The sequence below is a fragment of the Aspergillus neoniger genome (assembly GCF_003184625.1).
Source record: "Aspergillus neoniger CBS 115656 unplaced genomic scaffold BO87scaffold_22, whole genome shotgun sequence".
Classification (NCBI taxonomy): domain Eukaryota; kingdom Fungi; phylum Ascomycota; class Eurotiomycetes; order Eurotiales; family Aspergillaceae; genus Aspergillus; species Aspergillus neoniger.
The window spans coordinates 238,427-265,553 of NW_020291150.1; the positions used below are offsets into that span (position 1 = coordinate 238,427).

The window sequence follows — 27,127 nt, forward strand, 5'->3', positions numbered from 1 at the left end:
ATGAATCAATCAATCAAATGCTGGTTATAATTGTTTCGGGGTCTTTTATTTATTTATTAATTTTCTTCTTCTTTTTTTTTTTTTTTGCTGAAATAATAGTCACATATAATATTCCAAATAAGATCTGAAGAGTGGTAATTCATGGCGTGGCAACCTGGAGCGGGAGACCGAGTGGGATACCGATATGGTATCTTAAGTGGGGCACGACCCTGAATACTAATCCTTAATAACAGAAGTATATGATCGATTACCAAGTACCCTTTCCGCCAATACATGTTGCAAAGGTGCTGATTACCTATTGGCATTTTGGTGTTGGGTTCATCCGTGGAGCGGGTGCAACAGCGGCCACTTCGGTAACTGCGTCACTTCTTCTCGTCACTTCCCGGCATCCCTCTTACATCCTCGCAAGAACTGAGAGCCCCGAACCAACCAACGATAATGCCTCCCCCAAAACCTACCAGGTCACGCTATGGCTTTCGATGTGGTCATCCAGGTTGTGGTGCAACTTATCAGCGGAGAGAACACTTGAAGAGACATAGTGCGCGTCATAATGATGGAGAACGCCTCTCGTGTCCTTATTGTGAGAGTACTTTAGCCCGGAGGAATGTGCCATGCCCGGAGCACCTGAGCATCTGCTCTAAAAGCTAACTGTAGACCAGCGACCTGTTACGGCGTCATGTTCGAAACTATCACCCTGAGAGAAAGCCTCCACAGTCTCGGGCAGTAAAGGCCTGTCAAAAGTGCCATGCTCGAAAAGAACGCTGTGATGGCGGACACCCGTGCAGCCGGTGTCAACAACGGGGTTTGAGCTGTTCGCTTGATGTCAACGCAACTGAGGACGACAAGCAACAGGCGCTCGGAACACAGGAGGATCTGAGAACTGAGCTGAATGCATCAGTTCCCGATGCATCACGGTGGATCGCCCAGGATTTCATAGATATTTACTTCAGCGAATTTCATCCTGTCTGGCCTTTCCTTCATAAAGGAACCTTTGATCTTACCAAGGAGCCTTGCATACTCATACAGTCCATGCTAATGATTGGACTATGGATCAAGGGTGACCGGGAGGGGCGTGAGTCGGCGATGCATTTCCATCAAAAATTGCTGTCTGCTATACAGGCACAAAAAGTAGGGATTGTAGCATGATCGGTATTGTCAAACAGGGGCTGACGTCTTTTTAATCATAGTCTCGGTGGCATGTGTCGGAATCAACACCACAGCATTTCGAGATAAAACCTTGGCAGATGCCGACATACCAGAGCATTCTTCTCCAGCTTATATTTGCTCTGCTCATAGCTAAGCAGGAGGCGACTTTTGACCTGAACCTTCGTTGTCATCTGCCATCATCCAAGTACGAACTACTCACATCGCTCGTGGAAACCTGTCGGCAGCTGGGATTGTTCTCGTATCCGAATATGCTAGCTCAGCATCCCCTTGATGCACCAGTAGCTCTCATCTGGGTAAGTGTGGAAGAAGCTAAGCGATTCGGGTTGGCCCTTTATAAGTTATGTCGGCTATGTGGGCCAAAACAGATATTCGGTTCTGATGGTCAAAGTCACGGTGGCTCACAAATGAGTGCACTTCTTACGCTCGCAGATCTGGACTTTAGCATGCCAGACAGTGATGAGATGTGGAATGCGTCATCGGAGGAACGGAGAAGCATCCTACAAAATATGACTTTACAGCACTCTTTTAGAGATAACCGCGACACCAGTGGCTGGATATCCCAAGCATCTGCCCACTTGCACGATGATTATGTTAGTTTTGATTGGATTTGACAATGCCCGCTTCTCTTCCACACCATCAGAACGGTCGCATTAACAGAACAGATAGCCTATGTCGCTGTCTTTGCATTGGAATAGTGGGGCTTGAACCAGCCAGTTCAAGGAAGAGAAGTTAGGGCACTGAGGAATGGGGTTTCATGACAAGATATATTCCAGACTTATATTGAGTGCAGCTATATGCATTAAGGTTTCGCTGATAAGGCCGGGGTGTTCCCCGCGTGGCCTATAAATGGCTTCGGATAAACCATTCCTTCCTTCTCCGCAGCCATTCCTCTCCATCTCATGGCGCCCTCCCTCATCTCTCGCACCCGGACAGGCTGCTGGGCTTGTAGGGCCCGGAGGGTAAAATGTGATGGTACGATATTTCACCTCCGGATTGAATAGCCTCTGTAAGCTAATGCATACCAAAGAGAGCCATCCCGTCTGCCGTCGCTGCGCGCGGAACAACCGGGGCTGCGAATACAGCTTTCAGTTGACCTGGCTTGACGAATCGATCGCCAAGGGCGTCTGTCATGGAAGGACCGGAGTATGGTCAAAAAACGGCCGCAAGAGAATGGATGTCTCAAATGAGCACGACCTGGTTAAGATGCCGCGACATCCTACGCCCAAGATTTCGCACCAGCAGTGGATGTTTCTAAACACGTCCGCTGACGACGTGAGTCGGCTCTGTGTAGAGTACCAAAGGGGATGTGGCGGGAACTCGCTCGGTCATCCACGACGGCTGCTACTATCACCCGCCATGAATACAATGCCAGTCACGGCCCTGAATCGATCCAGCGAGGATCCCATGCTGCTGGCATTCTTTGAGACAGTCATTTGCAGCAGCTCAACCCTGGTCGACAATGTGCAATCGAATCCATATCGATACTTGATCTTGCCCATGGCTCTTAGTTCTGATGGCATCTATCATGCGGCATTGGCCATTTCCGCAAATACCCTGCGTCTTTCACAAGTGCGGTATCGCATTTCTGCTCTGGAACACTATCACCGTGCGCTACTCCACCTCCAAGGTCTTCTAGATCAGGATAGTTGGTCAGATGGGGAGATGGACGAGATATTGGGGCTTGTTCTGATGCTCTGTTGGTTTGAGGTATTGAGGATATCCAACACTACCACACTAGTCCAGACGTGAGAGTTAACACCATTAGATTTCAGATCATAGTCGTTCATCGTGGGTGACTCACCTTGATGGGTTCCAGAATGTCATGTCTGCACGAAAGCAAAGATATTGGAAAACATCGTCGCAGCACAGCCAGGAGCTTGTTGGCTTCTTCGACCGTTACTTTGTTTTTCACCTCGTTCTTGCCCGAACTGCCTTTCGATGGGATTGTCCACGAACGCATCCATGTCTTTCTGCCTTGCCTTCGAGTCCATCCTCGGATGTTATTGACCCTTATATGGGATTCAGCCATGCGCTGCTTCTCTTGATAGATGGATTGACTGATTTAGCATGGCAAGAGCGTGAGCTGGACATTCAGAGCGCATATAGACTGAAGCACTCGTTGGAGGTGCTCCGTCAGACGCCACCTCATGCGGATATCGACATGCACTCGGGGCAAGAATGTATGGTCATTGCTGAAGCAAATCGCTTGGGCGCAATGTTGCTCCTATACGAGATATGTTCGTCTTCTACATCAACTTCTTCGTGTCCATCTTTTACCTCTGAGGAGAAACGCCGCTATGTTCGTCAGATTCTCAATCTCATACAGGCGCACAAGTCCAACATGAGGCGCACTGCAGTGATCCCTCTATGGCCTCTCTTCCTAGCAGGTTGCTGTGCCTCAGACGACAGGGACAGAGTCGTTGTTCTGCAGATCTTCCAGGAGTGGGAGGCCATTCGTCGTTTTGGTGTAAGTCTATTCACCCACGGATACCATTTCACAAGCTAATGGTTTAGAACATCACCCCGGCAAGAGAAGTGATAGAGATGGTTTGGCGACGCCGTGACCTTAACCTAAATGAAATTGCTAATGACGCCATGTCAGAGAAGACAGCCCGTTTTGAGTGGGAACATGCGATGACGATGCTTGGGGGGTGGAAGCTAGCGCTAACATAGTCATTCATTATCGTATGCATTATTTTCTCATCCTGATGATTATTACAATCTAGGCCCCCTCTCACGAGTCTTACGTCCCTTCCATCCTGTCAGGTCACTCAACTCCAACTCCGGATCCTGATGGGCTAGATTCTTCGCTGTCACCGTCTGGCCTGCGCGCCATTGCCACTGCCGGGCAATGTCGGACTCTAAAGATCCTTCCAGCAAGTCGGCAATGTACTTGCCCAGCACGGGCAGGAACTTGAAACCATGCGCTGAACCTCCGGCAGCAACGTACAGCCCTTGATGATTAGGGTGCGGTGAAATCAGAAAGTGGCGGTCAGCGGTATCAGCGTCCCAGCACAGACGGGTATAACAGAATGGACGGTCGGCGAGTTCCGGTAATACACGACGAAGGTTCCGGCGCATCTGAGCTTCGATCTCCAGCGGGAGATCATCTTGCGGATTGTCCACAAAGGTGTGCGGAACAGATGACTTGTTTCCGGACCGTGTGTCCGTCTGCATGTTCGTGATGAACTGGCTGTGTGCCATCTTGAACACCCCGTCTGCCTGCGGCGGAAAAAAGTAGCCCAGCTCCAGATTATCCATGATAGGCAGTGCGGAATAATGAGCTGTCTCCGCCGGGGAGAGTTGTATATGCGCCACACTGTGGCCTTTGGCCGTCAAATGGCCCGCCACGTCCAGCAATGTTGGCGTCCAAGCTCCGGCAGCCACCACGACCAAGTCAGCAACATGCGTTGAGCCATCAGCCGTGATCACTCCCGTGCAACGCTTCGCCTCATCGAACAACAACCTCTTGACCCAGCCCTCTTCATCAGAGATATACTCTACCCCTTGCCCCTGTGCTGCGGCGGCCATGCGCCGCAAGGCTTCCCCGGCCGCCGCCCAGCCAGCCGTCGGATTCCAGACGTTGATATTCCACCCATCCAATTCACCCGTCACAAGGGGAAACCGCTCACGGATCTGCTGCGTCGACAGGCGTTCCAATCCTTCAACTCCGAGCTTGGTGCACGTCTCAATCGACCCTTCCACAAACGCGCACGACAGCTTGTATGCGCTCAGAACCCAGCCAGGGACATGGTACAGCCCACGAAACAAATCTGAGGACTTCCAGGCGGCAATCGCCTCAATTCCCAAACGAGCATACAGCGGCTCGTTATAGTCGCTGCGAATGATCTTGCTGATATCGGTTGAGGCGGCCTCGCAGGATGGCGCGGGATATCGATCGAGCACACGAATGGACGTGAAACCGCGCTGAGCGAGATGATAAGCGGTCGAAGTACCGAAGCAGCCAGCTCCGACGATGAGGATTCTTGTGTTCCGGTTCATGGTAGGATAGCCAAATATTGGATATGATTCTGGTTCACACCTTCACCACTCAACTGAAGTATTTATTTATCTAGCTATGAGTATCGAGCAAAGCTATCAACCAACAACCAACGACTGTAATCCAGAGACCCTCGGAATAGTATCCAGAACCCCTCAATTACCAATCACTCGGAGAGTAGTTAGTTAGTATCCACGTCGCACCGACCTGCCTTCCCCTCAGCCATCATTTCACCCCCTCGGGGGATACTAGTAACGCAATCCCTTATCACGATAAAGCTCCTCCCAGCAGATAGCAAGATAATCAATCCCCCCCCACCCAACAGAGAACAGAAGAATGAAAGTAAGAGCCCAGCAGACCAACCCGGGCCTCGTTCCGACCTTCCCCCTTTCCTCCCGCCCGTTTAATCATACCTACTTATCATCTGCAAGGATCCATCCCGCTACTGATTCCCCACTTTGAATTCATGGCTTAATATGATAGGGTGGGTATAGAACCGGCGTATGCATACTACTCCTATTCTATGCTATCTACGTAGTCGGTAGCTACTTACTTTAATGTTAGTAGGTTCTTATCGGTTAGATGTTGGGCCACATGATTCGCTTGTCTCGGGGTTTACCCCGCTCGTTGATATCGAGGTGGTCATTGGATGGGTTGATCATACTACTACTGGGTAGTACTATTAGTAGTGTGTAAAGCGGAGAAAGTGATCATTTGGAGTAAGCGGGTTTGGGGTCATTACGAAGTGGTTGGTATATTGTAGGTACCCTGTACGTTTATCTGGTGATTGATGTAAGTACGTACTGCGAGCAAGATCAGTGATCACGAATGAGGGTGTAGCGATATTCTAATGTTTTCAATTACTAGTAATAGTATTATTCTTCACAATGTCATTATTGTTTTCAAATCTATACTGCACTAATATGTATATCGGAACGATCTCTTCTCTTTATCCGTTAGATCCGAAAATGCCGCATCCTCCGTGACAGTAACAGACTGCTGCTCCTGCTGCTGCTGCTGTTCACGATCCCGTCGCTGATTCTCCCATCTACAAAGTACGCCGTAGGCTGAGATCGCGACGATCGCAACAACCAGACAAGCCAGCAGGCCCTCGTATCCGTGCGAGTAACTCGGGGCATCCGTGGAGCGAAAGACCTGCGGACCGATGATATTCCCCACGCAGTATGCGATAAAGAAGATAGCATTCAGAGTCAGTTTTTTGGAGTGACCACTGGTATTAGCCATAGGGAGCGAAGTGGATAGCACGTAGGGTGCCCAGTAGGTGTAAAAGACGTAGTAGGAGGCGAGGAGGCCGTGTTTGTCGGAGCGGGGCAGTTTCCACATGAGGATAGCACAGGCCATAGGGACAAGGTTTGCGACGGCGATGATGATACAGCGGGAATTGGGGACACGGGAGGCGAGTAACGAGAGCAGGATCTGCCATACGGTGGCGAGGACACCGGTGGGGATGCCTAGGACGGTGGTGATCAGGGAGGAATAGCCGAGTCCGGTGACAATGAGGGCGGAGAAGGTGACGAGGCCGCCGTTGGGGATGTTCTGGGCGAGCGAGAACAAAGCTAGGAGCCATGTCTTTGGGTCGAGGAGACATTCACGCACTTGGTACCATTTGATGGTTTTATCTTCCATACCCGTGTTGTTGTCTTTGACGCGCTCGAGGCAGACGAACTTTTCGCGGTCGGAGAAGTACCAGCATTGGACTGGGGAGTCCGGGAGGAAGATATATAGGACACCTGACCACAGGATGGAGAATGCGCCGAGGACAAGGAAGAGTAGTCGCCAGGGGTGTAGTGCTGTGTGGGTGTGTCCGATGCCGTAGCTGACGACTCCAGAGAAGACCGACGACAGTTGGTTGAACCAGAAGGCTACCCGGAGAGGTTGTTCACTCGTTTTCCACCACATTACTGTCAGAATGCTGGAGATGGGAAACACCGATGCCTCGAGCATGCCCATGAGGAAGCGCACTGTCGCCAGACCTGCAAAGTTCTGCGTAGCGGCCGTGCACAGCATCATGACTGCCCAAGCGAAGACCATTCCCACGTAGAGTTTGGCTACGGGGAGCCGCTGGATGAGTAGCGCAGCAGGGTACTCGAAGAGCAGATAGCCAAAGTAGAATATCGAGCCCACCCAGGAATATTGGTTGCCGGTGAGATGGGTATCAGTTTCCATACCGTAGATAGCGGCATTAGAGATGATGACCTTGTCGACTGCGGCGAGCACGCAAGTGACCATGATTAATGGGATCAATATCAAATCAATCTTCCACAGCACGCGTCGCGCCTCTGCGTCGGAGATGGGTTCCGCCATGATGGCGGGATCAAGCTGGGCGAGAAACTGCACTGCAACATCTTCATCTTGCCCCGTCCGATGGTCGAGGATGTCCATCTGGCCATGCTTAATCTTCTCCCCATCGGAGGCGCTGCTGTCGAGGCCAGGTTTCTTCTGGTCGGTAGTCATGGCGGCCAGTGTAGCATCTGCATTGATGAGGTGGGAGAAGCACCCCGACCATGTCGTCGAGTGTCAGTTTTATAGCATCATATAGATGCACCTGATAACGACGTCGGCATTTGTTATCAGAACTCCATGCCCCGAAAGGCTAAGGCGAGGGGAAGGTCGGAGCGAGGCCGATAACAAAGTACCGTTAAGGTCCCATGATAGGGCACGATAAGATAGCGCCGGCATTGGAGCGAGCGCTGTTGGAGATGAATGCCGGAGGCCACTCTATAAAGGGGCACGCCGACCATTGGGAGAAACAGTTCAGTGCACGTCTACTGGTGATATTCAGTCAATAATCATGTCTTCATCGAAGCTCAATATCAAAATTGCCATTGGTGAGTTGCGCTGCCTGAATTGGGCGACCGCAAAGCTGACATTTGTAGACCGTGGTGGCACATTCACCGATTGTCTGGGGATTGTAGAAGGCCGCAAGGAAGATATTGTCGTCAAACTGCTTTCGCAAGATCCAGCTAACTATGCAGATGCCCCGATTGAAGGCATCCGCCGGATTCTTGAACAAGCAACTGGAAAATGCTTTCCCCGCGACCAGAAACTCACCACATCGGATTTTGGCAGCGTCAGTATCCGTATGGGAACGACGGTCGCCACGAATGCTTTGCTAGAGAGAAAAGGAGAAAGAGTGGCGCTTCTGATCACAAAGGGTTTCAAGGATGCACTCCGCATCGGGACTCAGTCGCGTCCTAAGCTCTTTGCTTTGAACATCCAGCGACCCGACGTGCTTTATGAAGATGTGGTCGAGATCGATGAGCGAGTCACTATAGAGGGCTATCAACAGAATCCTGTTCCAGATAAAGAACGCCTCGAAGCGGCTTTGGAGACAGATCCTTACCTGAAGAAGGGAGTCAGTGGAGAGGTCATCCGTGTCTTAGAGCCTCTCGACGAGGCGAAGACGAGACAGAGTTTGCAAAAGCTTTTCGATGAAGGATATCTCTCCATCGCTGTCTGTCTCGTACACTCATATACATTCCAAGAGCATGAGTTGGCTATCGAGAGGATTGCCAACGAGATCGGATTCACGCAGATCTCGCTCTCTAGCCAGCTGCTTCCTATGATAAAAATGACCTCTCGAGGCGCTTCAGCTACGGCAGACGCCTACTTAACGCCGGTGATTCAACGATATATCCAAGGTTTCCGATCCGGCTTCCAGGACGGGTTACAATCGTCAGACACGCGCTGCGAATTTATGCAAAGCGATGGTGGTCTGGTAAACTTTCAAAAGTATTATCTTCTTGCCATCTAGATAGTCCGAGTTAAAGCTCACCGTGCTTAGGTTCTCTGGTTTGCGCGCTATTTTGTCGGGGCCCGCAGGTGGTGTGGTAGGCTACGCAGGCACCTCGTTTGACCCAGAAGACGGTAAACCTGTTATTGGGTATGTTTTATCTCGGGCGTCAGATTGAGGAGGATACTCGCTGACCGAATAGCTAGGTTTGACATGGGCGGCACCAGTACTGACGTCTCACGGTATGACGGCAAGCTAGAACATACTTTCGAGAACACCATCTCAGGAGTGACAGTAATGGCTCCACAGCTAGACATCAATACAGTAGCGGCTGGTGGCGGCAGCATTTTGTTCTGGCGGCACGGGCTCTTCGTGGTTGGACCAGAATCTGCAGGTGCACATCCAGGGCCAGCTTGCTACCGCAAAGGAGGTCCATTGACTGTGACTGATGCAAATTTGTTCCTGGGCCGCCTGCTCCCGGACTATTTCCCCAAGATCTTTGGGCCTAACGAGAATGAGTCCCTTGACGTCGAGGTCACTCGTCAAAAATTCACGGAACTGGCAGATAAGATTAATGCAGAGACAGGTCACCGGAAGACACCAGAGGAAATTGCGCTGGGATTCATTCAAGTTGCAAATGAATCTATGGCAAAGCCCATACGGGCATTGACCGAGGCACGAGGATATGACACTTCAGCACATAACTTGGCCTGTTTTGGAGGAGCAGGTGGACAACATGCATGTGCAATTGCATCGTCATTGTCCATAAAGACCGTCATAGTCCACCGTTATTCGTCGATTCTCTCCGCATACGGTATGGCTCTTGCTGACGTGGTGCACGAGGCCCAGGAGCCTGCGTCCGGAGCTCTTACCGCGAGTGCAATGGAAATAATCAATGGCCGTGTTGAGGCTCTCAAGGCAAAGGTCACCGAAGCCTTGACCGCAGACGGTATTGAGGAGACTCGCATACATTATGAGGTGTACCTTAATCTCCGCTACCAAGGAACGGATAATACTCTGATGGTCCTCAGACCAGATGGCGGAGATTTTGGGGCAGCATTCATTCAAGAGCATCAGCGTGAATTTTCCTTTACCTTCCCAGGTCGCAATATCCTAGTCGAAGATATACGTGTTCGTGGAGTAGGCAAGGCCATTTCCGTCCCCCTAGAGGCGCCGCAGCCCGAGTTGCGATCTATTACGACATTAACTATTGGAGAGGAAAGCCGGGACGATTCCACAGAGGTGTATTTTGCAGGCGTCGGGCGTGTCACCACGCCAGTCTTCTTCTTAGAGCACCTGAAGCCAGGCAGCTTCATCCAAGGACCAGCCATGATCATCGACAAGACACAAACCATTGTCGTTGAGCCCCATGCATCGGCCACTATCTTATCTCGCCATGTAATCCTGAATGTTCAGTCGGTCAAGAATCAACTTGACAACGCAACGGTGGTCGACCCAATCAAGCTTTCAATTTTTGGTCATCGATTCATGTCGGTTGCCGACCAGATGAGCCGGATGTTCCAGAAGACATCCGTCTCAACCAACATTAAAGAGCGATTGGACTTTTCCTGTGCAGTGTTTTCACCGGACGGAAAGCTCGTGGCAAACGCACCTAATGTCCCTGTTCACCTCGGCAGTAAGTGCTGCTTTCCTATACTTCTCAACGACAGCTGACTTGGGCCATTTTCAGGTATGGAGTATGCTGTGCGGTATCAGCATGAACAGTATGGTGGAAACCTGAAGCCAGGAGACCACATTCTCACCAATCATCCACTTGCTGGCGGAACGCATCTTCCGGACATAACCATCATTACTCCTGTCTGGGATCAGCAAGGAAGCAAGATCATCTTCTATGTTGCCTCTCGAGGCCACCATGGTAAGTAACACCGCTTGTTGATGGGATAGTCATGTCTAACTATAGTTCCAGCCGAGATCGGAGGTATTGCGCCAGGCTCTATGCCTTCAGACAGTAAGATGCTATATGAGGAAGGTGCCATGACCATGGGATTCAAGGTGGTGTCACAAGGCCATTTTGACGAAGACATGGTGCGGAAGTTCTTATATGACGAGCCAGCCTCGTACCCAGGTTGCAGTGGCACTCGCACTTACAAAGACAATGTCTCCGACCTGAAAGCGGCTATTGCAGCCAACCAGAAGGGTGCACAGTTACTGGAAGGTCTCGTTCAAGAAAACACGCTTGATGTAGTCCATTTCTACATGGACGCCATCAAAAAGAATGCCGAAACCGCAGTACGAGAGTTGCTTAAGACAATTGGCAGAAAGGCCGCCGGACAGCCCCTCCGCTTTTCTGACTTCATGGATGATGGTACAGAGATTAGATTGGAGATCCGCATCGACGCAGAGACCGGATCTGCCGAGTTCGACTTCACTGGCACCGGGCGAGAGACGTTCAACTGCCTGAATGCACCCAAAGCCATTGCCCACTCGGCAATTATTTATAGCCTGCGCGCCCTTATCGATGTTGACATTCCATTGAACCAAGGCTGTTTGGCGCCGATCAACGTTATCATTCCTTCCGGCACGCTTATCAATCCATCTGGGTATGCGGCCGTCTGCGCCGGCAACCCCATCACATCGCAGCGTATCACGGATGTCGTCCTAGGAGCCTTCCAAGCCTGTGCAGCCTCGCAAGGATGCTGCAATATCATCTCATTTGGTATGGGTGGACTAGACGAAAATGGTAACGACATCCCGGGCTTCGGCGTCGGCGAGACCATATGTGGTGGTTCCGGTGCTGGTCCATCCTGGCATGGCACATCTGGTGTTCATGTCCATATGACCAACACTCGGATCACCGATGCAGAAGTGTACGAGCTGCGATATCCTGTTATTTTGCGACAGTTCTCTATCCGCAAGGGGTCTGGCGGCAGGGGACTTTACCGCGGTGGAGACGGTGTGATTCGGGAACTGGAGTTCCGCATTCCCCTGTCAGCCTCTATGCTGAGCGAACGTCGCGTCTATCGGCCATATGGGCTGGCTGGTGGTGAGGCTGGCCAGGCGGGATTGAACCTGTACGTGAAGAAAGAGCTGGATGGGACTGAGCGAACGATCAACATTGGGGGGAAGATGGAGCTCAAAGTGCAGCCTGGGGAGCGTATTATCATTCACACGTAAGTGGAGGAGCTTCCCTTATCATCGTTTAACGCTTGGCTGACATGAATACTAGTCCTGGCGGAGGTGGCTGGGGAACGCCATCGGAAGAGAACGCCATACCCATCTGTATTGGCAACAGTTTGGAGGATGTTCGGGTAGTATTCGAAGCACGAGGAAGTGTTCACAGTTTCAGTGCCACCGCTGAAGCAGCTTTATAGTCATTGATACTCGTTGAGGTGATAGCCCTGCAGTCCCATAGCAAAACTTGCGAGGCGAAGTGTATGACAAGCAGGGATGAGACATTGGGGGGCGTAACCGGCGATCATGTGATTGCTAATTGAACAATATTGACTTCTTACATGCCGAATTATTTTAGTTGCTTCTCCTTCAAAAGGCAGGATAGTTGATTTAGATCATTGGGGGTATGTAGACACAAACAGGTGGAGCCTCTGCTAGATATCACCAATCAAGTCTTCGGAAGGACGGTATTATTGATGAATATCTTGCTCTCTATTGCTCTCTATTGCTCTCTCGAGAGACCACCAGTAATAGTATCGAACAACAGGTTGGATATGCCTGTAAATTGGCTGTATCTGGGTTCAGACAAGAGGGGTCTAGTTGAGTGAATGTCAGGGAGAGTGAAATTAGCTTGTGTTGAGCCTTTTCATGGAAGGGGAAGAGCCTTGATTACTCCATTGTGCGTAGCTGTTCATAATGTTATTCTGTGATAGGCAGCTCAGTGAATATGAGGAAGGCATTCGCTGTGCATTTTGAAGGCCTCGTGAATGGTTTTCACCCTTCACTTACGGTCAAAACGTTTAGTTTTCTCTGCGCTCAGCTCCACGTCTCCAAAATCTACCTCCAAATTTTGGGTTCGTTCTGATTCTTCCTCTTAATCCCCATCGAGAAAACCACCACGGCGTTCCCAATTCGTGATACAAGTGGTACAGGCACCAGAATGCCACATCCAGCGCCGGCGAAAGAGCAATTCAATGACCTTCTCACAATTAGCCGTGTTGCACTCACTATTCTTGCCGTTGAGGTCCGCCGAAAGCAAACTATAGACACATTTACAACTGCAAGTGTGCTCTTTTGTCATGAAGGCAGCCGTAATGTTATTCATGTGGTCGAATTTGACGACCAGGTGCGTTACATCATCCGCCTACCCATCAGCTGCCGTCCAGGGCACTGCACAGAGACTGCCAAAAGTGCCTTGATTGCGAAGGTGGAAATGATGCAATTCATCCAAAAGCGAGCCCATATCCCCATGCCAGAAGTGTACGATTTCGATGTCTCATCAGAAAATGTCTTGGAAACACCGTACATCGTTGAGAGTTTCGTCCCAGGAACATTGGTCTCGGATGCCTGGTTCGATGACTCAGGGGCAATGTCATTGGACCAAAAGCGACTGCGCATACTGGACAGTGTCGCAGAGACTATGGCAAAGCTGCACAGGTTCTGTTTCGACGGAATTGGTACGTTGGGACCGGATGTCCATGGCGATCTTCGGGTGCTTCCATGCTACCATTCGAGGAGGGGGTCCGGGACTGATGTGCAGTATGCGGAGTATGGTCCTTACGAGTCCACTATGGAATTTTTGCGTGAGCGCCGTTTGAGATCACCCAGCGGGAAAGAAGAAGAAGGCGCATTTGACGTTGGCTGTCTTATAATGCTGGAAATGATGATCGGATGCATGCCGTTGTCGACGAGCCAGAAAGACGAAAAGGATGAGACATTCGTGCTTGCAGTGCCGCAGTTTGACTCCGCGAACATCCGTGTCGATGAGCAGTGTAATGTGAGTGGAATCATTGACTGGGATGAGGTGCAGACCATGCCACGGTTCCTGGGCTATGCTACATTCCCTAAATGGATCATGAGGGATATGGACCCAGTAGAACATGGAAAGTTTCTGGATACTCAAGAGGATTCGGCAGAGCGGTTGAGATGGTACCGGCTGCTATATAATCGCCAGATGCAGGGACTTCTCAATAAGGTCGGCGATGCGAGATTTGTGAATAAAACACATATCTTCGCTTCGATCCTGCTTGTAATCGACAATCCCGCGGCTCGAAGGGAATTTGTGCAGGCACTGGTTGCTAAGGTATTTCCGGCGAAACTGGAAAAGGCAACGCGTTTGATCGAGAATGCAGGCAATGGAGAACTGGGGCAGCAGGATAGAGAGCGACTCCGGGAAGGCTTTGACTTGCTTCTTTCGATTCCACGTTAGTCCCCAGAGACGGATATCTCACACATCCTTACCTTCGGTGGTAGGTTCATAATTTGGAATGGGGCCGTTGGGAGGGTAAGAGTTGGAAACGGTGGAACATCTGTGATGGTAGGCGATCCTTGTGCAATATTCAATGTGGGGACATATCTAGAAGGTTTCGCTTTCCCACTTATACGCAATGAAGGTCCGGCAAATACACATCGTCTGTCTGCAGACATAGTATGTTCTGATGAAGTTGATAGCATTCTGCTGAAGTGCTGCTCTGCTGCAATCCGCACTTGACCTTACCGGGGTTCATTCTGGTCTGAATAGATAATATCGAAGATGAAATCTTGCCTGATTATCAGTCAAAATCCATGGTGAATCCTCATGGCTGCAAAGTGTTGCTTCAAGGGCTGGGGGTAATGGTGGAGGGGTACGTCGGCAAGAAGCACTGGTATGGTCTCTGTTGTTTTGAGACCAACAGTTGTGTTTTACCTTGTGTCATGGTCAGCATGAGACATGATGATACATTGCAAATCATTGCTCGATAATGATTCCATAGTAACGTCGATGGTACTGTTGGGGGTAATATAAAGACTAGAGGCATTATACATTCTAAATACAAGAAATACGGCTAACCTTCGGGTCAGGTTGGCTCAATTGGGAACACGATACAATAACCCATGAATAAAGTTTCCCACAAGTTTTTGTTTCTCGAAGCCTTCGGTTCAAATACCGGCGGGTTTACTGTTGCTTTTTGATCGAAAGTTCTTCTATATTTTGTTTTACCAAATAGTATTCCATAATACTAGGTATGTCTGTTCCCATGTTTCTGGGTGGATGTTGGTGCGTAACTGGCCCATCTCTTTGTATAGCACTAACACGTCTTATCAAGGAACTTGTCTGAAGAGTACCCTAGTTTCTGCTTGGAGTTGCCCTTTGGGAGTCCTTCGATATCCTATAGTTTGGCTACTAAGGACCGTATTGTGGACTATATGATACTACTATACAATCACTATCGTCGTATGCCACAACCCAACTCCACCTCTTTCAATAGAGCCATCAGGTTGTCACTTTATAATGTCGATATTCTGTCATGATGACAATGTAGATTATGAATGAGATATCTGCCTAGGAGGCCCAGAGCCAAGTAATTACATATTTCAGGTCTTGGGCCGGAATGTGAGATGAGGTTGTATCTGAGTAGTTACACTCCCATATCTTTCAGTCCATTTACTTGCATGAACCTTTTCCTGCCCATTATGATAATATGCCAGATTATGCCGATTGAATCTTACCGATGTTGCTCTTATTCCCAGTCAATTGAAGACGACCACGTGGCGGGCGCTTGCAGCGGCCTCATGCAAGATTCAAATCCCGATGCAACTTGAGCGGAATCATGCGAACCTCGAATAATACTATTTGGTGCCACCGCGGGTGCCAATGAATGTCAACCCGATATATCGAGGTTACTCACGTAAGCCCAATAAAATGCTTTGTATTTAGCCAGGTTGTAATCCAATGTAGTAATGGTGGAACACTAGTAGGAACTAGTTAGAAGCGATAAGCTTATCGGAATTGTTGTTCATCCACCACTAAATTCGGGCACGGGACAAACCCCATGGGCAAGTGGAACTTCTTACAGAAGCAAGAAAATTTCCCGTTCCCGAACTCATTTCCCCATCTCACTCTCATTTCACCTCATGTCGATCTAGACAGCCTGAAAATACTCCCGTCACTGGACTAGCATGAAACAACCATCATGTTCGTCCAAACTATCCTCCTAATCCTTCTGCCTCTAGTGGTTTCTTACTTCATCAAACGGATCCGCTACTCCCGCTTCCAGAAGTATGCCGACTGGCCGCAACTCCCTCCCTCCCTCATCTGGGGCCACATGAAAGCGCTCCACGAGTTTATTGCCCGAGGTGAGGAGAAAAGGCACATCGGTATGAAAGAATCAAAACCCTCGTCGTCCTCATGAATAGGATGGGTATAGTTGACGATATCACTGTCAACCAGACATCGTGTTTCAAGAAATCCAGGAACATCTGGGGAATCCTCCTCTCATTCTCTATGATCTCCGCCCTGTACAGTTTCGGCTGTGTGTGGTCGGGAGCCACGAGGTCGCAGAACAAATTGCCCGGAGCTCCAAAAGCTTTCCGTATAGTATGAAGAAGTCGCCCACTATGGGCGCGCTGGAGCCTTTGTTGGGACCGTATTCCATCATCACGCAGCAGGTAGGCCTTCAGCCGTATTCATGATTTGTATACAATTGTTGAGATAACCTATGTCACTAGGGAGAGCACTGGAAGGGTCTACGCAAGCGGTTCAACCCAGGATTTGCGCCTCAGCACCTCGTTACCTTGCTGCCATGTATCTTGGACAAGGCGATTCAGTTCACTGATATTCTTGACGGGTACGCTCGTAGTGGAGAAGAATTCTCCCTCGACGAGCGATGCGTCAGCCTTACCTTTGATATCATTGGTAGGCCACACATCTATTATCGAATGGCACGCTTCTTGTTCTAACTAGTCCCCAGGCGCAGTAACCATGGACAAAGACTTCCATGCCCAGCTCGACCGCAGCAAACAGGATGAACTCGTTCGTCTCTACCGTGAGCTAACGACCACATACCGTAGAGGCAGCAGCGTGCAATGGGACTGGCTGGACCCCCGCCTAAACTGGCGCCGTCGTACTCTGTCCCGACGCATCGATCACCTGATAGCTGAACACATCGAAATGAAGTTTGCTGAGCTCAAGTCCAAGTCGACGGAGAAGCGCTCCCGGAGTGTCCTCTCCCTGAGTTTACAGGACATCGACCAACTGAATACCCAAGTCATCCAGGAGACATGCGACCAGCTCAAAAGCTTCCTTTTCGCCGGTCACGATACCACCAGTGTCGTATTGCAGTGGACCTTCTATATCCTCAGTCGCACCCCACGCGTGCTGGATAAAGTTCGCTGCGAACTAGACGACCTCTTCGGCCCAGACCCGTCCCCCGCAGCCGTGCAAGAGAAGCTCCTTGCCCCAGGCGGAGATGACCTGCTAAAGCGGATGTCCTATACCTCTGCTGTGATCAAGGAAACTCTGCGACTGTACCCTCCATCCGGATCAGCGAGATACATGCCCCCAGGTTCTGGGTTCAACGTGCAATTACCAGACGGTAAGACGCTATGCCTAGACGGAGTGGTCATCTATCTCAACGCGACACTCGTCCATCGTGAGGAGAAAGTGTACGGATTGACAAAAGATGAATTCATCCCCGAGCGATGGCTGGGAAATACAGATACCGGTCTAGGACTGATGCCGGATAGCGCGGAGAATCAGGGGGATGGGGATGGTTCGGTCGCAAGCGCCCATGTTCCCGCCAGCGCGTGGAGACCGTTCGAGCGCGGCCCGCGCAACTGTATTGGTCAAGAGCTAGCCAACCTGGAGGCCCGGGTAATCCTGGCGTGTACGGTTCGGCGCTTCGATTTCGAGAAGGTGGGGGTGGGCGCACTTGCGCGGGATGCGACTGGAGCGCCTATCTTGGATGCTGCTAAGGGGCAGTATGAGGTGGAGACGGAATTGTTTAATGTAAGTTTTTTTTTTTTTTTTTTTTTTTTTTTTTTTTTTTTTTTTTTTTTTTTTTTTTTTTTTTCGTTCGTTTTTTCATTTCCCAAGTTGATAGAAGGGTGGCTTACTTTTTGGTTTTCCAGACTATGCAGGTCACCGCGAAGCCTATTGATGGGACGGTGGTGAAAGTTCATCTTGCTGAGAGAGCCACCTAATTCTTAGAAGGATGGGTTGATACTGCAGATGGGTGCTACTGGCAATACTCTTCTTGGTCATGTTTTCTTACTACCAATCATTGTATAAACTACAAAAACGTATATATATTCTCTTCTCTGCAGCAAATGCTAAATTGACTAGCTAGCTCAAATTCATGACTTCGTTCACTGTCCCTGGGTTCCCAAGAGACCAAGGGCTTGCGGAGCTGTAATGCGCTCCGAAGGCCGAAACTCCAGCAATGCGCGGATAATCGGGATAAGAGGAGCAAGCTCTGGCTCGGCCACTTCCTTATCGAAGCGGTCCTCCAGAGTGAAAACCTCGTCACCTAGTATTTGGAGATCAGCATGCTGATGAGGAGGTGCATTAATAAGCAGTGGTTATTATATCTCACCTTGGAAATCCATCATGTCTCCGGCTTCCGCTCGCATGCGGTCCCAGATAGGTTGCCATTCCTGGGGTAACTCCCCCAGAAGGTCAATCATCTGCTCGACCACTACCATATCTTCTACGTCCGAGTCAAAGGGGTATGTCCCGAACACGAAGAAGAACAGCTGCAATCTTGTCAATATCACTTCTTCGAGGATTTATCGTGACAATCCACATACCATGCAGCCCGTATGCCACAAGTCAGTCCTGTAGTCAGACCTTCCCGTGAAAATCAACTCCGGGGCCCGCGAAGGACCCGGTTGCGCGAGTATCCTCGACTTCTCTTCCTGTGCAAAGCCCTCTCCGAGGTCGAAGATGCGAAGCTCCTCGGCAAACTCCTCTAGCCAGTCCTCCCAACTCACCGGTCCAAACAGAGCCGCTGGGAAGCCTTTGTGCAGCGGAGTGCCATCGAGGTGAGTCACTGGCTCATGCTCGGGCGAGCCAAAGACCGCAAAGATAATCTTCTCCGATGCATAGGACAGATTCCTACCGCTGAAGACGATATTTCTGCCGCTGATGTCTGGTTTGACTTGGTTAAGAGGACACTCAAGGCTTGAATAAAAGTAGGAGCTTACCAATCTGCCCCACCCCCGCATTATGGACCAATTCGATAGCTTTGAGGAGCTGCCTCGACAAGCGGAGAATGGTCTGTGGATCAAGGGAATCCGAGAGCTCGCGGTAGTCAGTGATGATGCGATCGATGGTAGGACCGATCAGCTCAAACACCAGGCATTGATGGATGCCGTTGGGGCCAGGCTGGATGAAAGCGTCCAGCAGGTGGAGAATGTACTTGGACGAGAGATCGTCCGGAGCGGCAATCTTCTCCAGCTGCTGGAGGTTTTGGAGTTCTTGAGAACTGTACGATGTGTCCGCGGTTTTGATCTTCAAGGAGACCCATCGGTGTCGCCTTTTGAAGTTATTAGTGTTTATTCATGTGGAATGGGACAGAAGGGTATTTGTGACGCACAAATTGTCATGGGCAAGCCAGACGGTGGAGAAACCTCCCCACGTGAGTTTGTGATGTATAGTGTAGCGGTTATCTTTGAAAGTATCACCGATACGGACGGGATGATATCCGCCAAACTTGTATCCCGAGAGAGGCTCCTGGGTGTAGAGAATGTCGCTGGGGTATTCAAACGATGAATCTTCCATGATTGAGAATGAGAGAGGTGATGAGAGAGAAGATGAAATGAGAGAAAAAAGTCGAGGGGGACAGGCCGCGTTAAAAGAACCATTGCTGGGATGAGATGGGGGGTAGCAATCCCTGCCATTGTGAGCAGCAAGCGCCCTCCCACTAATCGGGACGCCAGTAGATGGCGCTGTGCAGGGAGTAACATGGGTTATGTTGGATCTATATTGCTTGCCATTACCCGCGCACCTTCTCAGCCCTCCTCACTCCTTTCTATAGTTAGTTCGGCCAACAGTTGCATTCTCCAATTTCCAACAGTCAACATTTCTCTATCATCCAATGATAAGCTGATCCGTGGACGGGCAGCTGTCAAGATGGAATAGAGCTGAGACTCTCTCTCCACTTTCTTGATTCCCATGGAACGGGGGGGCCCACCGCCATGATGAAAAGCGGTGAATGTGAAATACTGCCGGCACAATCAGGTACCCATTTATTTTCACCTTATTGGCATTATTTCCCAATCAGGACCGGTGGAGGCCCCCCCGTCGCCTTCTTGATTGTTGTTCCCACTCTTTCCCAGCCACACTGTCTTTGGGCGGAGAGGAGAGAGTCGGTTGCCCCCCGACTGTTAGTTTCATGCTTAGTGCTTCGTGTATTTAGTGCCGGTATAATCTGCAGTTGATCCCGGTCGTTTATATTTTGTCACCTTCTCGGTCGACTTATCACGGAGCTCTTCCGATAACGTCCTTTCGGGAGACGATAATATATACTACTTATGTTTGTGCGACTTCATTCCTGGAAATGTTTCGTGCGCTGACTATGACTCAGTCCTAGTAACTACGATCTCATGTTGTCAATACCTTTGCTGGCCTGCATCCTCGGCCCATCAATCGCAGGAGAAGCCTTCGCAAGCAATGTATCTATTCCCAACGACTCCCAGGATACGGATTCGATCGTCCAGCACAATGCTTTTATCGAGTCATACCTATCTCAGAAGCCTGTTCGCGGAGTTCATAAGATGACCGACGATGAAGGCGAGAAATTCTTCCTCGACTACTGGCTCTTTGACGAAGCCTATACAGCAGGCAACACATCAAACACCAACGATTCTTTGTCGCAAGTACAACCTTACAATCTCGACACAACCGAGAAGGTCGACTTTCAACCTCGCTCATATCCCTTTCGACCTTCCTACCCGAGCGACCTTGAGGTCGAACGGCGCGGGTGGAGTGAACATTTCTCACCGCTTCTTCGGCGAGAATTCAAATGTCCTTCCGGCACCTACGGATGCTCGTCGATAGATCGGCCCGAAAGCTGCTGCAGTACAAGCGACACGTGCGTTCTGGTCAACGACACAGGATCTGGTGACGTAGGCTGTTGTCCGAAGGGAGAGACGTGCTCGGGGACAATTGGATCGTGCCAGGACGGATACTCTAGCTGTTCGTCGTCTCTGGGTGGTGGATGCTGTATCCCAGGGTACGAATGTGTCACCGGGGGATGTAAGTAACCTGCATCAACTGAAAATCCCCCTACTCTATATCGCTACTGAGGCTAACAGCTCAGGTATGCGCGTCTTCACAATCACGATCACGGTAAGCTCAACCGTCATGCTATCGACATCCACACACACCATCCCTAAAACCATTGCGACGCAAACCACGGGTGATCTGGTGCCTCCTTCTCGACCTACCACTGTATCTACCTCCACGAACTCCAAGACGACCACGACGACCAGTACGGCATCAGTCTGTCCAACCGGGTTCTACGCCTGCTCTGCCGTCTACAATGGAGGATGCTGCCGAACCGGCCGCGATTGCGACACAACATCCTGCCCGGCAACGCCCTCGACGACCTTCACTAGCGACGGAGTAACAATTGTAGTCCCTGTGGCCACGACGACGGCATCCACGACAACAACAAGCACGCCCGGGCGATGCGCAACTGGCTGGTTCAGCTGCGCCCAATCCGTCGGGGGAGGTTGTTGTCCGTCGGGATACCATTGCGGGACCAGCTGTACGGCAGTGTCAACGGCGACGGAGACCGTGGCCAAAGAGCAGGCCACTAGCGGGAGTGATCAATTGCGGCAGCAGTGGGGGGTGATGGGCATGGGTATGATGGTGGCCCTGGCGTTATGATAAAAATGATTCGATACGTAGATCATGAGAGCATGCATAGCGAAATGATAATGACAATGACAATGACAATGTGATAACTAACGAAGCGATGAATGCGGTGGCAGGTATAAGTAAGCGTCAAAAAGCCCCGTGGGGCGGCACGTGGGGCGGCATTTTACCCGATCGGGCGACGTCCCGGTGAGTCCCCGACCCTCTCCGACTGCGGCCTCCTCCCTCGATAATCTCATTCTCCATCACTTCTTCCCTCTTTCTTCTTCTTTTCTTCCCCTCTCCCGACTCGTCTTCCCCCGTCTGTTGTTTCGTCTGCACGCCTACTTTTGGCCAATTCATCACCATGTCGAACAACGACACCCAGAAGCCCTTGCCCTTCGGCTACCAATTCATTGCCGGTGCCGTCGCCGGTGTGTCCGAGGTACGTTATGGTGTGATCCCGCTGCCACTTCACCGGAGCATGCGACTAACTCTGCCATAGATTCTGGTTATGTGCGCATTTCCCACCCTCAATCGACACAATCCAATCAGCCAATACTAATCCCTTCCCCCCCAGGTACCCCTTGGACGTGGTCAAGACTCGAGTGTAAGCTCTGCTTCTCTTATCTCTCCCCAATTGCAATCACCCACTAACCTATCCCACCCTCAGTCAACTCCAGAAGGGTACCGCGGTCGCCGGTGAGGAATACTACAATGGCATGTTCGACTGCCTGCGCAAGATCGTCAAGAACGAGGGGTACGCCAACTAACTCCCTCCCCCCCAACCACCCCCTCACATCCAAACTAACCCACCTCCCCTCATAACAGCTTCTCCCGCCTGTACCGCGGTATCTCCGCCCCCATCCTGATGGAAGCGCCTAAGCGTGCGACCAAATTCGCCGCCAACGACAGCTGGGGCGCCTTCTACCGCAACCTGTTCGGCGCCGAGAAGCAAACACAGTCACTGGCGATCCTGACCGGAGCGACGGCGGGAGCGACCGAGTCGTTCGTCGTCGTGCCCTTCGAGCTGGTCAAGATCCGTCTGCAGGACCGCGCCTCGGCCGGCAAATACAACGGCATGCTGGACGTCGTGAAGAAGATCGTTGCCGCGGAGGGACCCCTCGCCATGTACAACGGTCTGGAATCCACCCTGTGGCGCCACATTCTCTGGAACTCGGGTTACTTCGGCTGTATCTTCCAGGTGCGCGCGCAGCTCCCTGCCGCCGAGCCGGGCAACAAGAGCCAGCAGACACGCAATGACTTGATCGCGGGTACGATCGGTGGTACGGCCGGTACGATTCTCAACACGCCCATGGACGTCGTCAAGTCCCGTATTCAAAACACCTCGAAGGTTCCCGGCCAAGTGCCCAAGTACAACTGGGCTTGGCCTGCCGTTGGAACCGTCATGAAGGAGGAAGGGTTCGCTGCTTTGTATAAGGGATTCTTGCCCAAGGTGCTGAGATTGGGTCCTGGTGGTGGTATCCTTCTTGTTGTGTTTACGGGAGTCATGGACTTCTTTAGGAATATGAGGGGCGAGTAAGATCCTCTTCCCTTTTTTGGAATGAATTCTTTCTTGTTTAGTTTCTATATTTCTACTTTACTAGAGATAGGGGATAGGAATAGAAATAGACGGGACAGAGAAAAAGAGAGAGTGAAGGTATGAAGAGTCTGTTTGTTGTTGTTCATTTCATGTTGAATTTGAAAGTATTCCCCCTTTTTTCCTTTCCCCTTTCCTTTGCAATATTTGCTTTTGAGATGGTATTGTAGATACTGGCATATATTGATTGAATGTTACTAGATCCATACTATTCATGTAGTATGTATGTAGGTACCATGCAACAGTGGCTAGCTGTATGCACTCGGTGAGAATAAGCAATGAGGAACGAGGAAAAGAAAGAAATGCATGTGATATGTCTGTCTAATGTATGTATGTGTGGACCCATGGAATGGGTCCATCCTGGTGAGACCAGGATTGGTACCTACAGTAGTCGGGCAATCATCGTCCCCGGGGAACTGCATGATGGCGGGCGCTACGATAGACATCAGATACCCTTGGGCTACTATCATTTGCTGATTAGACTCTTAGGGAATGGGGTCTAGAACACTCCATGTGCCTGTTCGATAGCGTGCAGGACACGTGGTGATCCATCTACTGCTGATGATTAGGCTTCTATTGCCTGTGGCAGGGCCAATGATTGTAGTAACTTCCATTGTAAATCATATGAAAATGAGCATTGAGTAGAGAGTAAAGTTGCATGCACCGAATGCACCATTGTATCAATGAATCATGCTATGTAATTTAAATCAAAAATAGATAGCAGCCGTAAATGACATCCGAAATGGGGTCAAAATAGCCAAAAAGGATATTAAGGATGAAGTAGGAAAGTCGAAAACTGTGAAACCGGGACAATGGGAAAAGGGTATCGATGTAAAAGGGAAAGAAGCCAAATGACGCAAGACATGTCGTGTTCCGACCTTGCTCACCATTATGCGCAAAAGAACAACAAGAAACGTGCAACCCAAGATAGCTAGCTGGAAATTCACAAGACAAGCACATAGACACTCAACTCAACAAGTAAAGTCCCACCAGAAATTAAACAATAAATAAAGATAAAGACAATAAGAATCCGAGACAGCCAATCCCAGGCAAGTATAGCGAGAACCACACGCGAGAAGTATCAAACAACCGACGAAAAGAAAGTTCAACTGGCCCTTTAGCCTCGATGGCATGATAAGGCTTCCGTGTACGCCGGTCAACTACCCGTCCGTTTGACGCCCTTGTATGCAATAGCTCATGACATGCGTTTGTTTGAAGAAATGAGAGCTCGAGCGATAGTTAGCGGAAATGTATCTAGTTCATCTCCATCGCATACTCGTCTTCCTCCTTGAAGCTCATGCCCGCATGACCCGAGCTGCTCCAGTACTGAGCCTGCCCGGAGCCTCCGTTGCTACCGCCGTTGCCGTTGAACGGGGGGCTCAGGCTCTGGGGGCTCAAAGCCCCATTGCCAGCCACAGAGTCCCCTGCCATGTTCGTATGTTTCGGTACTCGCAGCCCGCTTCCGGGTGCCCTGCTATAAGTGAACGAACTAGGGTCGTTCTTCTCCAAAGCATCGAGAATCTCCGTTCTCATCCGCTTCTCTTCTTCGGTCTGCTCGAATGGCCAAGTTCCACCCAAGTTGCTGATGATTTCAGCCAGCTCCGATTCCTGCTGGAGCTTAACATGTAGGGCCCACATTAGGTCACGCATCCAGCCTACAGCACCGTTCAGAATGTCGCCCTTGTTCGGGCCCTTCTCCTTCTCCTCGATCGGCAGACCCATCGTAATGTTACCCGCAGTGGCCCGGCGGCCATTGCCTCCAGCCAGCAAAGATGTTGCGGCATTGGGGGTGGCTCCAGTGGCAGACATTGCTGTGTTGTTGACAAGCTGCTTCCGGACTTTGTCATCCTCCAAGCGATGTTGGGGAACGAGGTGGGAAAGATCCTGGATGCGCTCGTTGATGTTGTCCCGTCGCCGGCGCTCAACCAGGTTATGGGAGGCCCGCCGACGGCGTCGCTTGGCCTCTTGGGATTCTAGGTCCTGGGCACTGCCTGGCATGTGCGTATCAACCTTGGCCGGCAAGGAAGCATGTTTACCAGACTTGAGGATCTCCGAGATTCCCGCGTGGTGGGGGTGGCCGGGGGATGAGATTGGGGACTCCACGAAAGAATGGGCACTACCTGGCGTACCGTCCCATTGGTTGGACAGGGTCTTCTGGTGGCGATGCTGCAGGCCAGTCCGGATGGGCTGCGTAGGAAAACTTCCAGATTCTGGGGTTCCCAGGGTCAATGCACCAAGAGCTGGGGTCTTCGGAGTCATCGGACTGCGCGCATCAAGTGAAGCGCGGTCCACTGCCTGCAAACTCGGGCGGCCCTTGGAAGCCAGATAGCTCTGTTCGAACTGGGATCCACTTTGCAGATGAGAGCCGGGCTGGCCGTTTTGGTTCATGGATCGAAAGTGGTCATAGTTAAAGCTGTGCATGAACGGGCTGTTCATGGGAGCTCCATCCGGCGTGTTGGAGTACATCTGAGACATCTGCCCCGGATGACTCATGGAAATTCCGGCACCCGAATGCTGGTCCTGGAGGAAGTTCTGCTGCATGCCATTCTGTCCGTTGATTTCCAGGTCCAACAACTCATCTGTATCGATACCCGAATTTCCAAAGTTGAAGTTCTGCTGCGACGTAAATGGGTAGGACATGAATCCACCGTTTTGCATACTAAGCTCCGACGGGTCAACCCCCTCGTTGGGGTTGCCAAACTGATTGGACATATAGTTCGACTGTGACATCATGAAGAAATACTGATCACTGCTGCGTTTGTCAGGTTTGTTCTTGATGAAATCGCTCGCTTCCGCCAGTTTACAGCAAGCTTAAGCAAGCACTCAGGCAGAAAGCCGACTGCGTCTTCCAGGGGAGTCTTACAGTTCAAGATCGAACTCGCTGATGCTTGTGGGACTAGGGGGTTCGAGCACAGTAAACCCCAAGCTGAATTTGGAGCGAGAAATGCTCCTCGTGTGAAGGTTTAGCCTCTTCGCAAAATAGTCAAGAGGTCCGGTGATAGAAGCGGTGAGTTAAACTCATCAACGAGTTCGGGCAAGTTGCGAGGGTGGCGAGGAGAAAATCTGACAGATCGGACAAGTGCCCGTTAGCGCTCAATCAAATAGAGGGAGAAGGCGACACTACAATGAGCCACGATCTAATTTCAGGGAGAAGAGAGACAGGAGGTGGCTCAGACCACCACAAAACAGGGAAGGTACGGAGTTACCAACCAGAAGAGTGGGAATGTGTACTTGACGAGCAAGAAACTGCGCGGTAGACGCTTCCTGGATGAGGCAAAGATACGATTGGTGCTGAACCCGGGATGAGTTCAAGGCGAATGCGAGGGGTAGTTCGCGATCGGATTTGACTGGTCGCGGTGGGCGAACTTGTGGTGGAAAGGTAAGATTCGAAAGCGGACGCCTCCGAAAATGCCACTATCGTGGGCGGAGTCCGAAACCCAATAGGCTGCCTCGTTGATTGCGAACCGCACAGAGGAAGATCAGACTGCGCAATGAGGTCTGTGGTAAGCGACCGGGAAATGGGGAAAGTAGCAGCTGGGGAAATAAGAAAATAGAAAGTAGGAAAAAGAGGTCAAAGAGGGAAACAGAATTGCGTGGCCATAAGCGAGGTAAAATAAAGGGGAGACAGAAAGAGAGAGAGTGAGAGCGTGAAAAGGCGGCCAGATGGGGCCGCGGAGGCGATGGGCTGGAACAATGGGGGAGGGGAAAAGGGCAAAAAGGGTAAGGGAAAAGGGAAGCGATAAGAGCAGTCGGAGCCGGTCACAGTTGAGAGTGAGGAAGATCCACGGGAACGAACAAGATGAGTTGAGATGGAGCCTTGTACTTGCACACCGGAAGAGGTTGAGAGTGTGTGGG

At 50.7% G+C, this 27,127-nt stretch overlaps 11 protein-coding genes across 11 annotated transcripts; 7 read left to right on the plus strand and 4 right to left on the minus strand.

Moving 5' to 3' along the window:
* Positions 1-438: 438 nt before the first annotated feature.
* Positions 439-1,896, plus strand: BO87DRAFT_362005 (Zn(II)2Cys6 transcription factor; the record flags this gene model as incomplete). Its single annotated transcript, XM_025621612.1, has 3 exons — positions 439-606; positions 655-1,128; positions 1,188-1,896. 3 exons carry the CDS (start codon positions 439-441, stop codon positions 1,776-1,778), a joined length of 1,233 nt encoding a protein of 410 aa, XP_025478286.1. The 3' UTR covers positions 1,779-1,896.
* A 170-nt stretch (positions 1,897-2,066) lies between these two features.
* Positions 2,067-3,840, plus strand: BO87DRAFT_427371 (Zn(II)2Cys6 transcription factor; the record flags this gene model as incomplete). Its single annotated transcript, XM_025627401.1, has 4 exons — positions 2,067-2,139; positions 2,195-2,874; positions 2,933-3,634; positions 3,682-3,840. The coding sequence occupies 4 exons, from the start codon at positions 2,067-2,069 to the stop codon at positions 3,838-3,840; spliced, it is 1,614 nt and encodes a 537-aa protein (XP_025478287.1).
* BO87DRAFT_98708 (NAD(P)/FAD-dependent oxidoreductase) lies at positions 3,514-5,258 on the minus strand. Its single transcript, XM_025629717.1, has 2 exons — positions 3,687-5,258; positions 3,514-3,634 (listed from the first exon to the last, which is right to left on the minus strand). The coding sequence occupies exon 1, from the start codon at positions 5,167-5,169 to the stop codon at positions 3,883-3,885; it is 1,287 nt and encodes a 428-aa protein (XP_025478288.1). The 5' UTR covers positions 5,170-5,258; the 3' UTR covers positions 3,514-3,634; positions 3,687-3,882.
* An 827-nt stretch (positions 5,259-6,085) lies between these two features.
* On the minus strand, positions 6,086-7,697 carry BO87DRAFT_439656 (allantoate permease; the record flags this gene model as incomplete). Its single annotated transcript, XM_025627935.1, has 1 exon — positions 6,086-7,697. Exon 1 carries the CDS (start codon positions 7,640-7,642, stop codon positions 6,086-6,088), a length of 1,557 nt encoding a protein of 518 aa, XP_025478289.1. The 5' UTR covers positions 7,643-7,697.
* Positions 7,698-7,979: 282 nt separating this feature from the next.
* BO87DRAFT_460291 (5-oxoprolinase) lies at positions 7,980-12,341 on the plus strand (the record flags this gene model as incomplete). The annotated part of the gene is made up of 7 exons (XM_025629005.1): positions 7,980-8,016; positions 8,065-8,920; positions 8,973-9,071; positions 9,128-10,557; positions 10,612-10,797; positions 10,849-12,052; positions 12,109-12,341. The coding sequence occupies 7 exons, from the start codon at positions 7,980-7,982 to the stop codon at positions 12,251-12,253; spliced, it is 3,957 nt and encodes a 1,318-aa protein (XP_025478290.1). The 3' UTR covers positions 12,254-12,341.
* A 652-nt stretch (positions 12,342-12,993) lies between these two features.
* Positions 12,994-14,262, plus strand: BO87DRAFT_388011 (uncharacterized protein; the record flags this gene model as incomplete). Its single annotated transcript, XM_025624837.1, has 1 exon — positions 12,994-14,262. One exon carries the CDS (start codon positions 12,994-12,996, stop codon positions 14,260-14,262), a length of 1,269 nt encoding a protein of 422 aa, XP_025478291.1.
* Positions 14,263-15,909: 1,647 nt separating this feature from the next.
* Positions 15,910-18,139, plus strand: BO87DRAFT_377884 (cytochrome P450). Its single transcript, XM_025623666.1, has 5 exons — positions 15,910-16,190; positions 16,264-16,481; positions 16,542-16,728; positions 16,784-17,820; positions 17,943-18,139. The coding sequence occupies exons 1-5, from the start codon at positions 16,007-16,009 to the stop codon at positions 18,012-18,014; spliced, it is 1,698 nt and encodes a 565-aa protein (XP_025478292.1). The 5' UTR covers positions 15,910-16,006; the 3' UTR covers positions 18,015-18,139.
* Positions 18,120-19,935, minus strand: BO87DRAFT_362021 (kinase-like protein). The gene is made up of 5 exons (XM_025621613.1): positions 19,409-19,935; positions 19,017-19,348; positions 18,621-18,961; positions 18,407-18,566; positions 18,120-18,340 (listed from the first exon to the last, which is right to left on the minus strand). The coding sequence occupies exons 1-5, from the start codon at positions 19,591-19,593 to the stop codon at positions 18,180-18,182; spliced, it is 1,179 nt and encodes a 392-aa protein (XP_025478293.1). The 5' UTR covers positions 19,594-19,935; the 3' UTR covers positions 18,120-18,179.
* Positions 19,936-20,141: 206 nt separating this feature from the next.
* Positions 20,142-21,760, plus strand: BO87DRAFT_407886 (putative GPI anchored protein). The gene is made up of 3 exons (XM_025626108.1): positions 20,142-20,347; positions 20,399-21,069; positions 21,134-21,760. The coding sequence occupies exons 2-3, from the start codon at positions 20,418-20,420 to the stop codon at positions 21,703-21,705; spliced, it is 1,224 nt and encodes a 407-aa protein (XP_025478294.1). The 5' UTR covers positions 20,142-20,347; positions 20,399-20,417; the 3' UTR covers positions 21,706-21,760.
* A 279-nt stretch (positions 21,761-22,039) lies between these two features.
* Positions 22,040-23,527, plus strand: BO87DRAFT_460295 (putative mitochondrial 2-oxodicarboxylate carrier protein; the record flags this gene model as incomplete). The annotated part of the gene is made up of 5 exons (XM_025629006.1): positions 22,040-22,117; positions 22,178-22,188; positions 22,253-22,282; positions 22,346-22,432; positions 22,504-23,527. 5 exons carry the CDS (start codon positions 22,040-22,042, stop codon positions 23,213-23,215), a joined length of 918 nt encoding a protein of 305 aa, XP_025478295.1. The 3' UTR covers positions 23,216-23,527.
* An 852-nt stretch (positions 23,528-24,379) lies between these two features.
* BO87DRAFT_98880 (basic helix-loop-helix domain-containing protein) lies at positions 24,380-26,497 on the minus strand. The gene is made up of 3 exons (XM_025629718.1): positions 26,397-26,497; positions 26,136-26,335; positions 24,380-26,021 (listed from the first exon to the last, which is right to left on the minus strand). Exon 3 carries the CDS (start codon positions 26,003-26,005, stop codon positions 24,527-24,529), a length of 1,479 nt encoding a protein of 492 aa, XP_025478296.1. The 5' UTR covers positions 26,006-26,021; positions 26,136-26,335; positions 26,397-26,497; the 3' UTR covers positions 24,380-24,526.
* Positions 26,498-27,127: the final 630 nt, after the last annotated feature.

Excerpts from the sequence above, each read along its gene's own strand:
- BO87DRAFT_98708 (XM_025629717.1), bottom strand. The coding sequence starts at position 5,169 with ATGAACCGGAACACAAGAATCCTCATCGTCGGAGCTGGCTGCTTCGGT.
- BO87DRAFT_377884 (XM_025623666.1), top strand. The coding sequence starts at position 16,007 with ATGTTCGTCCAAACTATCCTCCTAATCCTTCTGCCTCTAGTGGTTTCT. Across the intron at positions 16,191-16,263 it reads TGAGGAGAAAAGGCACATCG|ACATCGTGTTTCAAGAAATC; the intron begins GTATGAAAGAAT and ends ACTGTCAACCAG. Across the intron at positions 16,482-16,541 it reads ATTCCATCATCACGCAGCAG|GGAGAGCACTGGAAGGGTCT; the intron begins GTAGGCCTTCAG and ends CTATGTCACTAG.
- BO87DRAFT_362021 (XM_025621613.1), bottom strand. The coding sequence starts at position 19,593 with ATGGAAGATTCATCGTTTGAATACCCCAGCGACATTCTCTACACCCAG. Across the intron at positions 18,962-19,016 it reads TGCGGGGGTGGGGCAGATTG|ACATCAGCGGCAGAAATATC; the intron begins GTAAGCTCCTAC and ends AAGTCAAACCAG. Across the intron at positions 18,567-18,620 it reads TGTGGCATACGGGCTGCATG|CTGTTCTTCTTCGTGTTCGG; the intron begins GTATGTGGATTG and ends ACAAGATTGCAG.
- BO87DRAFT_407886 (XM_025626108.1), top strand. The coding sequence starts at position 20,418 with ATGTTGTCAATACCTTTGCTGGCCTGCATCCTCGGCCCATCAATCGCA. Across the intron at positions 21,070-21,133 it reads CGAATGTGTCACCGGGGGAT|GTATGCGCGTCTTCACAATC; the intron begins GTAAGTAACCTG and ends CTAACAGCTCAG.
- BO87DRAFT_98880 (XM_025629718.1), bottom strand. The coding sequence starts at position 26,005 with ATGATGTCACAGTCGAACTATATGTCCAATCAGTTTGGCAACCCCAAC.